Source organism: Muscardinus avellanarius (assembly GCF_963383645.1).
Source record: "Muscardinus avellanarius genome assembly, chromosome: 1".
Lineage (NCBI taxonomy): Eukaryota > Metazoa > Chordata > Mammalia > Rodentia > Gliridae > Muscardinus > Muscardinus avellanarius.
The window spans coordinates 129,027,591-129,040,150 of NC_137786.1; the positions used below are offsets into that span (position 1 = coordinate 129,027,591).

The 12,560-nt window shown below is 46.2% G+C and overlaps 1 protein-coding gene across 4 annotated transcripts in view; it reads right to left on the minus strand.

The window, feature by feature from the left end:
- Nucleotides 1-530: 530 nt before the first annotated feature.
- The window catches only part of ETS1 (ETS proto-oncogene 1, transcription factor), a gene marked incomplete at both ends in the record, with an annotated part of 123,387 nt that continues 111,357 nt past the window's right edge, over nt 531-12,560 (minus strand). For all 4 annotated transcript variants that reach the window (XM_080707433.1, XM_080707436.1, XM_080707435.1 and 1 more), the window contains 2 exons: nt 531-746; nt 2,649-2,767. In XM_080707433.1, the coding sequence (XP_080563559.1) occupies nt 531-746; nt 2,649-2,767 (335 nt within the window). The remainder of the gene's footprint in view (nt 747-2,648; nt 2,768-12,560) is intronic.

Consider the following 12,560-nt stretch of genomic DNA (forward strand, 5'->3'; position numbering starts at 1 on the left):
ATTGAAGTCCATCTTTGTTTCAAAAAGTAGAGTGAAAGGTAAATGACCCTTGGTTTTTAGTGCATCCCCCCCCCAAAGAAAATGTTTTTATCCAACCCTCTCCTTCTTTCCCTCCCAGATTTGAAAACAAAAACTAATTAATTGCTTTTTATCAGTTTCATGACTCATGATGTGACCATTTCTCTGGCTAATGGGTTTGTAATTTGAGATGCATTTTTCCCCACAACGGGTGATTTTAAAAAGTGATTGGACACATTAGTCTCTTCCTCCCTTAAGTCAGACCCTTCAAGCTTCTAGGATGACCCTTCTCTCTTACTCAGAACTTCTTGTCCCGCCCACCCACAGTCCTGGCTCCCCCTTTCCGACCACGCACAATGGATTACAGCTGCGGTTCCCTTAGCTCCCACCCCTGAATGTAAAAAACAAGTTCTGGAAAATAAAAAATAGAATAACAGTTAAAAATTCAGAGTCCAGCCAATGCGGTTGTTCTTTGAAAGGTCTCAGGAGGGTCCCTGGCCCTTCCCTGTCCATCACTCGTCTGCGTCTGGCTTGACGTCCAGCATGGCATGGAGCTCCTCGGGGGTGTACCCCAGCAGACTCTGCAGGTCGCACACGAAGCGGTACACGTAGCGCTTGCCCGCTGTCTTGTGGATGATGTTCTTGTCGTAATAGTAGCGCAGGCCCCGGCTCAGCTTCTCATAGTTCATCTTCGGCTTGTTTTTCCTCTTTCCCCATCTCCTGGCCACCTGAAACACAACAATACAAATACCAATAAAGATAAAAGAAAGGGTAGGTAAAAGTGTATAGGAGGACCCCCACATAGATGTTTAGATGCCTGTATCCATCCACAAGGACTAGCATGTTCAATAAATGATGTGATCTCTAAATTTCATTTATCTTTTCTCAAAATAACTTTATTTTAATTGACACATAATAATTATACCTATTTACAGGGTACAGAGTGACATCTCAGCGAATCAGACATTTAGTTAGTTACTTTCTATGGGTGTTCAACCAGCTTCTTTTGTGTGTGTGTGTGTGTGTATGTGTGTGTGTGTGTGTGTTACTGGGGAATGAACGCAGGGGCATTCTACTTCTAAGCCACACTCCCTACCTTCTTTTCTTTTCTTTCCTTTCCTTTTTATTTATTTTTATTTATTTAATTTTTTTGATGGTACTGGGGTTTCTGGAAACCCTTCTACCTCCGGGCTATACTCCCAGACCTATTTTATATCTTCATTTGGAAACAGGGTCTCTTAAACCAGCGCGGCTGGCTTCGAACCTGTGCGATCCTCCTGTCTCCGCCTCCCAAGTGCGGGGATTACAAGCGTGCGCCACCATGCCCGGCCTTTCCTTTTTATTTTGAAACAGAGTCTCACTATGTTGTGGAGGTCTTTGCTAAGTTACTGAGGCTAGCCACAAACCTGCAATCCTCCTGTCTCTGACTCCCAAGCAGTGGGATTAGAGGCTTATACCACAGACTCAACTATTTTGAAATATTCAGTTAATTTTTGTCAACCCTAGTCTGTGCTACAGTACATTAGAAGTTATCCCTTTTATTCAACAATTCCTTTGTGCTCGAGCATCCTCTCTTCATCTCCTCCCCAGACCACTCCCAGGCTCTGGTCACCACTCAGTATTGTCTACTTTTGTGTATGTGCTCAGTGCTGGGAATTGAACCCAGAGACTCGCACATGTTAGGAAAGTACTCTACCCCTGAGCTACAGCCATATTGTCTGCTTCTGTGAGGTCAACTTTTCAGTTTCCACATGTAAGTGAGAACAGGCAGTATTTGTCTTTCTGTGGTAGCTTATTTCACTTAATATAATATCCTCTAGTTCCATCCATGTTGCTACAAAGAATAGCATTTCTGAATTCTAGCTTTCAAGGGTTGGGAAGAAATGGTGGGGAAGGTAATGGTTCAACTTGAATAAAAATACAGTGACCTGAACTCCTATGTAATGGGGTTAAAGTATTTGATATGAGGAGAAAAGAAGAGCAACATGATAGACACACCTCTTTCCCTGTATTATTAGCAGAATTTTCTTGTTTTGAAAGCATGGAATCCATTGGCTGGGTGTGAAGGAGGGCTGAGCTATATTCATACCTACCTTGCAACAACAGGAAGCATTTTTTCTGGGCCAGGGCACAAATATTTTGTCATGTCTGCCCAGAACAGAGATCTTGTCTCGCTTGTTCATTGTTTTTATCATCTGAATCGGGCATCACACAGTTCGGCCACTCAATAAGCATTTGTGTAACGAAAGAATGGACAAATTGTACCAATTTCCCAAGGCCTCTTGAACTGTCTGGCCCCTTCCACATTAACAGAGCCGCCGGGCTATGAGGAGTGCTAGGTCAGGGAACGAGACTTTATTGACAAAGGACCTACTATGTGCCAGGCTACTTTATGTGCATATCAGTAAGTCTTGGAAAACAGGTGTGGCACTGAAGGTATTTTCTGTTTTCCAACTGATAAAACTAAGGCCAAGGTGAGCTGTATAACTTGCTCGCTCAAGGTCCTACAGAAGGCAGGGGCAGCAGAGCTGGGCTGCAATCCGAGAAAATGTCACCCCGGCCCCACAACCCTTCCCAGGGTTCTTGCTCCTCCTCCTTCAATCCAGACTCTCAGGGTACTCCTTCCTTACCTCATCTGGGTCAGAAAGCTTGAATTCCCAGCCATCGCCTGTCCAGCTGATAAAGGACTGACAGGATTTATCAGTGAGTAATTCCAGAAGAAACTGCCACAGCTGGATCGGTCCACTGCCTGGAAACACAAGGCACAGTGAACCGTTACACCAGCACTCAGCGCTCTCAGCAACCAGTCCCACTGCACAGCTCCCCGCATCCCTCCTTCCTCGGTCCAGCCAGCCAGAGGATGAGGGCGACAAATGTCAGAGGGCGTGCTCTGAGCTCACAGACAGGAGAGATCACGACCTTCCTCCCCAAAATAAATGACTAAGTAAAAGCACGTAAGATAACATATCAAATGCCTTATTTTGACTGACATAAAGGTCAATCCATTTTTACTGCTGCTGAGCAAACTCTAGAAAGAAAATGTGGGCTCTGTCCCCTGAGATATCCTAAGGAAACATAACCTCACGTGCCTTCAAAAACTAAGCCATTATGTTTGCCTGAAGAAGTAAGAAAGGCATTAACTCGAGAATGTTTTCTCTAATTCTAAGCAGAAGTCATAGCTCATAAGCACAGGTCATGAGGGAGCCTGTGACCCCTGATTTGGGAATGAGAAGGATCTCTTCCCTTGGTCCTCTCACAAGGAAACGGAGGCTAGATGTGCCTCTATCACAGCACCCTCCCCAGGCCACTCAAGAGCCAAGCACCCAAACTAAGAAAAGATGCATCCTCACGGTCTCAGCAATGACCTTGCCACCCAAGGACTCCTCAGAGGTACCAGGAGGACGATCTCAGACCATTTTTATAGGATCGGTATATGTGAATGTGCGCACACACAGAAACACACACACTATTCTCCTGACTTAGCCATCCAAACTGCCACGATCGTAGCTCTACAAAGCCCAGCGTACCCTGACAGCCAACTACCCCATGCTAATGGATCTGTCACCTGGTCTTTCTTTTAGGACACCTTTCCATTATGAAATGACAATGCTGCCGTGGGTCCTATGTAACTTCTGGGCGTTGCTGCAAAGACTATGGAGTTCAACGGTCTGCGCCGATGACGCCAAGTCTGAGCAGAAGGGACTGGGGATAGCTCACTGTGTAGATAATGAAGCCTAAGACACTGCAACCCAGAAGAAAGCTCGACTTTCTAAGGCTTACCTTAACCTTAGAAATTTTAAATGTGTCTGATTTGAAGTAAACTGAGATTAAATAGGGAAAATAAAAACCCTTTAGGATCTCTCTCCATCTAAAATAAAATGTCCTTTATGCTCTATAGGCGTCCTCTCTTCTATGCTTCTTCAAGGCAGGTTACACACTCATCCTACTGGCTCCTAATTCCACCTCCCTGCTGTGAGCTGGGCACAAGGGCTCTTCCTGTTTCCACCCTACTGCTGCAATAAACAGTGCTCAGGAAAGTAATGTGAATTTGCCCCGAGGTCGAAGCTCTAGGCAACCTGCGCTGACCCTGTAGGAGGAAATAGTCACTGGTTTGCATCCTCAACCAAGAGCAGAGGAAGCCGACTTTGTGTAAACGCTTCCTGAAGTGGTTTCCAATGTCCCCTCTTCAGTATACTCAAGCTACACCTGAAATGTGAACTGTCTCCACCCAGCTTTCCAAGAACACGCCTTTAGCTCTTTAAAAGCATCTTACAAGCTGGTCATGGTATAATCCCAGTACTTGGGAGTCTAAGACAGGAGAATCAGGTTGAAGGCCAGCCTCAGCAACTTAGGGAGATTCTTTTCAAAATTTAAAAATCTAAAAAAGGATAGAGGTATAGCTGGGAGATACAATGTCCCAGGTTGACTCCTCAGGATCAATAAATAAACAAAATAAAAAATAAAAACATCTTGCATGAAATACCTTACACAAACTTAAGAATAAAAGGATTTAGGGAATGCTTCCAAAATGAATGTACATCCCAAGAAAGAACGTGTATGGCCACATTGGAGCAGCTCTCACTTCCTCTGTGTGAGCCCATTGTTTAAAACCTTAGCACACACTCAGGTTTTCTGGAGGTTTCTTGGGAGTTGAGTGAAGGTGGCGGTCACTGTTCCCCACCTGGGCTCCCGAAACTAAATATGACGTTACATGAAGAAGCCACACTAATGGGTCCAAGAAGTAAAAAAGCAAATTGCTCTTAAGAAATGCACCTGTAAGCCGGGCGTGGTGGTGCACACGCTTTGTAATCCTAGCATTCGGTAGGCTGAGACCTGAGGATCCTGGTTTGTGGACAGCCTCAGATACTTAGTGAGGCCCTCCGCAACTCAGTGAAACCTAGTTTCAAAAAAAAAGAATAAAAAATAGGGCAGGGGCTGTAGCTCGAAGGCAAATGCCCCTGGGTTCCATCCCCAGACCTAAAAAAAAAAAAAAAAAAAAAAAAAAAAAAAATTGCACCTGCAATCCCAGCATTTGAGAGGCTGAGACAGGAGGATCACAGTTCATCGCCAGCTTCAGCTACTTAGTGGGGCCCTTTGCGACTCAGTGAGACCCTGTTCCAAAATGAAGAATAAAAAATAAAGCTAGGGGTAGAGCTCAGAGGTATAATGCCCCTGGGTTGCATCCCCAGTACAGAAAAAAAAAAAAAAAGAAAGAAAGAAAGGAAAAGAAAAAAGAAAAGAGAAATACACCTGCAAGAGGCCCTGTGACATTATGGGTTCTTAACAAACTTCATAGTAACTATAGGCAACCAATGGGATCCCAGGAGAGACAGATTCAGAAATACCAGTTGCCCAAAGCTCTATAAATGAGGGTGCTCCTGCACCCACACTGCAGACCTTAGGTAGGTGGGGTGAGGGATTGCTCTAAGACCCCAGAAAGAACTAATAACAGGGCCATGATTCACTGTTTACCTGCTCTACGTAAGGCGCTGCACGATGCTCTTATTCATCCCGTGCTACCTCACAGTGACTCTGTGGGGCAGATGCTGCTGTGACTCTGCTTCTATCACTTTACTGCAAAGGAAACGGGCACCCATGCGGCTATCTAACCCGTTCAAAGCCATTCAGATCAGAAGTGGAAGAATTGGGCCTGGGACCCAGGCAAGCTGGCTCTCAAATACTTCATTTAACACTACAATGCCCCTTGCTAAGACCAACCCAAAAGCCTGCCATCTAAACTGCCTGCTGCGGGGGTGGAGGGTAGCCCAAAGGATAAAAGACCTATCCCCACCTCTGGCAGCAGTCATGGGACACTGGATGGCCACACAACCTTCCTTCCCGGGCACCCACCTCTGCAGGTGATGTTTCCAACCTGACCCATCAGGTTCCCTTGAGGTGGCTAGGTCATGGCACGTCATTATTTTTCCCTACTGCTACCTGCCTTAGAACCTTCTCACACTGTCTTAATATCTCTTGGAGAAAAGAGGCTAATATGTCAAGCTGAGGAAGGGGATGGAAAGATGGAGAAACCCAGGCAGCCCTCTCTCTCGGCAGGAAGCAAACAGCAAACAGGTCCGAAGAGCCCCGCAGCCAGGAGGCAAAGAGGGAGGCTTCGATTCATGTCATGGACATCAGCTCAGAGGACAGGACCTTGGATGTACTATTGCTGGTGTTTTCCCATGAGCTCCGTGTCCTGAACTGAAATGCCAAGCTGCCCTGTGTGCCAGCCCTTTCTTTGTGTATATCTGACCCCAGGTGTCCGTGGAAATGGCCAGGGGACAGAGTGAGTCCTCCCCAGAGAAGGTTTTGTTGCTTGTAAATTATCTGAAGGAATGTGAAAAGTGTTAAATGCAGGCACTGGTACCCCAAGTACCAGGTACTTTGCTCTCAGTCTTTTTTTTTTTTTTTTTTCCTATTTCAACTAATGGGAAGAAGGAGGCTGAGCGGGAAAAGGAGCTGCTCAGGAAATGCACAGGAACTGATGGGAAGACATGTCTGGTGAGTGCCATGATAGGGCAGTTAACACAATGGCCATGTCGGCTCAAGTCCCCTTGCTGAGAACTTCTGCAAGTACACCCGGGTTGGCAGGCACCCACGGGGCTACCCCGAGAGAGGAGTCCTTACCCCTCCTCAGCTGCCACCTTTATACGGCCCCAAAAACTGTCCTTTTATTGTGAACAGAAGCATAAACCGTAAAGACACAAAACCGTTCTTCCAGCCACAAATGCTGGTCCCCGGCTAAAATTCTGGGCTCAGGGCAAGCTCATGCCTTGAATGACCCCACACGATAAGTCAGTTTCTACAGCGACACGTAACCCTCACTTCAGGTCTGGGAGGGAAAATGAAGGCCACATGGAGTCACTCAGCATGGAGGCCACTCTGAGTGGCAGTGGACGCTGCTCTGCAGACCTGCTGGTCACACCCAGGCCTACGGCCCAGACTGGTAGAAAAGATAAACAATAAAGGAGGCCTGTATATGCTCCCTGTTACAACTCTCCCAGAAGACATTTCAGTGCTGCCCAGCACAGATCCACTTTAATCCACAGTGCACGGGCTCCATCTCTGGCCCTTGCTCCGATGTAGTCTAAGATCACAAAGCTCTGCCCCATTCTCTCTGCACCTCCCCCGCACCCTGGGCCCAGCTCGGCCACCTACCCAAACGGACAGTGGTCCCAGTGACCTTCAAGGCCCCGGAGCAGAGACTGCACTAAGAATAGCTCCAGTCATGGGAATGGGGATCTCACATGTTAAAAGTGACTCACAATGGTGCCCCTGTCTGGGGCCCCACGGCAGTCAACGGCGCCCTTCACCATCCTGCCCTGCAGTGTCACACATCAGGAATCCAGTGGCATCACTGGGAAACTATGTTTCTCAAGTGGGGGTCTGAGCCACAACAGAGGCGCCCCTGTTAGAGGAGGTCTCTTCCCAAAGTGGTTTGGTGCAGGGAGAGGGCACCACACACCCAGGGCCGGGCTCCTATCTCCTGAGTTCCACGCCCGCCAGCCTCTCACTGGCTGCAGTAGGGAATTTCCTGACTGCTTTGTTCCTCTCAGCTTCTGGATAAGAGCACAGTTCTTACTACTACACTAGCATTCTGGACTGAAAGAACATGATTCAGCCTCAGAAGAAGAAATAGCAGGTGGGTACTTGGAGGGATCTTGGGCCAGCAAAGCAAATCCCACCGAGGATGTTTCCCTCCAAGGAGGACTCTCAGGACACCAGGAATCTAATACAACAATCTCTTTAAAAGAAAAAAAAAAAAAGCTAGGTGCAGTGGAGCATGGCTCTAATCACAATACCTGAGAGGCTGAGACAGGAGGATCACAGGTCTGAGGTCACTCAGCAGCTTTGAATGAGATCCTGCTCATTTGGTCCCTTCAAATCTAGGCACTGCTGAGGCTTACCACCTCTCTGTGAGGGTTGGTTATGAATGAGATCCTCTACCCTGAGGCTAAGAACCTAGCAACTCAGTCAACAGCTAGAATGAAATCTTAGTAAGATGTTCCTGATGATAATCCCATTTGCAAACTCCTATCTTCCTCCTGTCTTTCCAGCTTGGGGCTTGCCGGGCTGTGGCGATGACCTCCTCATGGCTGTGAACAGGGTTTGGGGTTGGACTTCAGTTATTCCTTCTACTCCTTCCTCATTTCCATTTCGACCACAGGCCCACAGTCTGTCACCTGTGCTAATGTGATGACACAGCAGAGGCTAATGTCGGACAGCTGGCTTCCATATGGACGGGCGTCTATGTGGAGCAGCTCCTCTCCTGGGCAGACTCCTAGGATTTTCACTGGTTTGCAGATGCCAGGACCAGCCCTAATGGTCTGCTCAATGTCCATCTGTCTCATCATGAGATAGGTGCTCTGAAGGCGGTGCTTTGTGTTTTCCCTGCTGTGACCCAAAATCAAGAACAGTGCCACACCAGTAGGGCCTCACTGTCAAACACCACCCAGCACCAATGCTGCTATTGCTGAATGACTCCAGTTCGCTCCTTGTCTAGTGGATCCTTACATTCCCCATGCCAGGCACAGTATCTTGCCTTCAATAAGTACTCCATAAACATTTACCGAATGATTTTACTAGAAGACTCCTCCTTTACAAAAAAAGGCATAAAGAGTTCCAAAGCCACCTGAACTTCCTTCTCTCTATTAAATTGTATTTGGAGCCAAACAATACGGGTGACCCCCAGGCTACACTGCATCAACATGCTCCCCAGAATAGACACAATCACACCTCCCATCCTTTGGGGGTTAATGTGCTACTTTGAGAAGCTAAAATCCTCTAGCTCTACTCTCAAATTCAAATCAAATACCTCAGGGTGGGCAGGGCACCACATTTATTTTAACCTATGAAACTATCATGGTTGGTCACCCTTGCAACAGGGCTAACTCTGCCCTGAAAGCCCACATCTGGCAGGTGGCCCTAAAACAGAGAATGGGCTGGCGGGCCCCTCCCTCCCAGCCAGGTGTCTCTGCCCACAGCCAAACGAGGACAGCAAAAACAGACTACTCGGATCCAGAAATGACCCATCTGTTCACAAGTGCATCTTCTTTTCATGCTCCTGAAGGAGAACCCACCTCTGCAGGTGGGGTGGGGAACCACCCCTTTCCTGTCAACCCCCTCTAACTCGACAGTCACAAAAGATCACGGAATCCCCCTATTCCCTGTGGAATGAAGTTTAATGACAAACTAAACAGAAAAAGTATGAGTTTCTTGCTGTCTTGGCCAAACACAGCCAGGAGCTGCACAGTCTTATGCTGAGGGTGATACTACTAGGTTGTTTGGCAATCAAGGCACTGGGAAGAGCTTTTAAAGAGTAGGGACTGCTGGACACTTTGGCTTATTTTAGGCCTATGGGTGCCCTCTCCCATTTCCCCCGAGTCTGCCCCTCCTTTACCACCACCTTCAGCCCATCTCACCCCATCTCTAACTTGATCTATATGGTACGTTCTTCAATCAGACAATGCCTTGGTTAAGGAATCAGGGCACAGGAATATACTCTATAAATATGTTCCTTATCAATGACTGGGAATTCAAGGACAGTAGTTAGGAATGTAAATCCTAATCATTTAACTCACAACAACACAGAATATTCTAACAGTTGCTTAAAACATACACTTGACCAATAATAACTTGGTGAATGTGCATTTATTTCTGGCTGATGGACAATATCTAACAATAAAAGCAAGTTAGAAACAGCTCTCCAATCAATTAACCAGCTTCTGACCGTCAAGTTCATATCTTTGATGTGTTAGATCCCCAAAAAAGGAAAAACATATTTTTAAAGAACACACAGTGGAGGACTAAGAGATGACAGTATTTTATAAAACTAAAATATCTACATTCCCCTGGGAAAGCCCCACATGGGGAATCAAGAGTACAGGTTTTGAGGTCGATTCTTTTCTGATTCACTGTGCAATCATACACAAATCATTTTAACATCTCTGAACTTATTTTCCCATTCCTAAAATGGAAATAGTAATTTCTGCTCTTCACATCATACAGATGTATTGTACAAAATACATATATACTTTTTTTTCTTTTTTTGACACTGGGGTTGAGCTCAGGGGCATTCTACCTCTGAGCTACACCCCCAGCCCTATTCTATTTTTTATTTTGAAACAGGTTCCACTAAGCTACTGAGGGCCTCGCTAAGTTGCTGAGGCTATCTTGGAACCTGAGATCCTTCTGTAAGTCAGCCTTAAAAGTACTGGTATTATACAGGCATACACCACCACACCCAACTTCATTAGTCTTTTAAATGGCAACTTTGAGAAAGCAGAAAGTTAAAGATTTTTATTAAAAAGTTAAAGTTAAAACATTAAAAAATGTTTTTATATTTTACATTCTCAGTTTTAACTGAAATAAAGGGGGGAGGGTCACCAAGCGCAGTGTATATATATATCACTGTCAATATGATTTACATTATGATGTGAGACTATAATACACCAATAAAAGCACATTTAAAAAATGAGAAAAACCATATTTTTTAAGGTTAGGGATTATTTTAATCCTCACTGTAATTAGAAATAGGCACAAACTAAAAGAGACAGCAGATGCAAGCTGCTTTGCAAGTGAAAGTATCGCAGACAGTTCTGGTTTGGGGAAATCTTGGCCACAGATGAACTCAGATCCTCTTTCCCCACACTGCCTTTTTCCCTAATCATTCATGCTCCTCACTGAGCGCCCTGCACCTTCCTTGTTTATGACCATGTAGTACTGCGGCGACTTCAATGGCATCTGAGACAGATCCTGCCAGCTTTAACTGAGGGTGAAGCAGGGCATCTTGCCCAGCCAGCAGAGCGCACGGCAGGCTCCAAGACACGCCCAGGTAGGGGGTACCTGGCTGGCAGGGCTGCCACACCCACCTGGGAGGGACTTGGGTGAAGCTCCCCTGGACGGTACGGCCTGGGTCTGAGAACATGGCAGTTACGTGTTTTTAGTGTACAGAGGAAAGACCTTTGTTTTTGATCTGGCTCTGCACACCTGGGTGTGTTCAAGCACACATGTGTGGGGGTGGCAGTCAGTGAAGGGGGATTGTGCCTCTCTCTTAAAGGGGCAGCCTCTATTCAAATGGGGCACCTCTTTCCTCTAACCCACCACAGATGCTGTCTAACCACGTTCAGGCTGACACTCAGACCTAAACTTGGACAGCGAGCCAGTGAGCTCAAGCCAGGAAGTGGGTTTCTTTATAGCTTTTCCTCCTGATGTCTTCTAGGGAACCAGTTCTTTTAAGAAGTTACCAGAAATGACTTAGGCTTGGATTTGGGGTAAGGGAATGAGTTTTGCTTTAAAGCAAAGAAACATTTGGGTGTTTGTTTTTTTTCCCTAACTAATGTAAATCTAAGAGAAATGCCTTCTAACTAAATAGTAAATAAGAAGAAACAAGTAAATATCTAAAAGGAACACCTATAGGTAACAAGAAAAGTGGTTCATTGACTAGGGTTAGAGGAGTCTAAAACTGCATCTTTCTCAAGAGTTTCAAGTCCATTTCTGAGCTTAATTTTATCCTGGGGGAGGAGTTTCCCTGCATAAAAAGGATGCAGGAAATCACTAGTTAGGCATATTGGGGGTCTCAGGGAGATAGAGTAGATCCAAAGTAATCATTAATACACTGGGATCCTCAAGCATTTCTCCAGCAAATAATTCCTGAATACTCCTCGAATATAAGACATGGTAGCCAGATTGGGCAGAAACATAAACCAGAATAACAACAGTATAAAGCTACAGAACAAAAGCTTTGGGTTCCCCATAATGCCATGAGCTGAAAGCATCTTACCTATGGTTTGGGGGCTTTTTATTTTTTTGGTGCTAAGGATTGAACCCAGGGGCATTCTACCACCAAGCTACACCCCTAGCCCTTTTTTAAATTTTATTTTGTTTTGAAACAGTCTTGCTAGGTTGCTAAGAGTCTCACTATGCTGATGAGGCTGTCCTTGAACCTGCCATCCTCCTGTCTCAGTCTCCCAAGTACGACGATTACAGGTGTGGGCCATGTGGGCCATTATACCCAGCATACCTATGCCTTTAAAGAATTAGGGCTAGAGATCAAGAACAGAACCTGGAGAGGCCTTGCTCTGAAGGTCAAATGCCTCCAGGGACAAGCTCTGCCACCCCATCTTTCCAGCACAGTCCCATCCTCCTTGCAGAGTTTAAACTTTCACATTCAATCACCCTAGGAGAACTTTCATTCTCATTATCTCTCAAGGAGAATGAGTCACACAGAAAACAATGCACTTGGACGAGTTCTAGTTACCAGTATACACTGCGCTCAGGAGCCCCTCAGGGGCCACCGAGAGCACACGTGGTCCTGAGTCCTGCCTTACCACCAATCAGATGGACAAGCTGTGCTGGCCTACGTGACAAGCAGCCTCTGTGGTACTCTCCATGCTACTCAGATCTGCTGGGCCAAGAGCATCATGGCCGTATGTGTCCACACCCGGGCTATGCATCCTGGGGTTGCTGTAGCCAAGAAAGCATGTGGAAACACCCAGGCCTGATCCCATGAGATGTGAGCTGATCACTGGATTCCCCACCTGCCT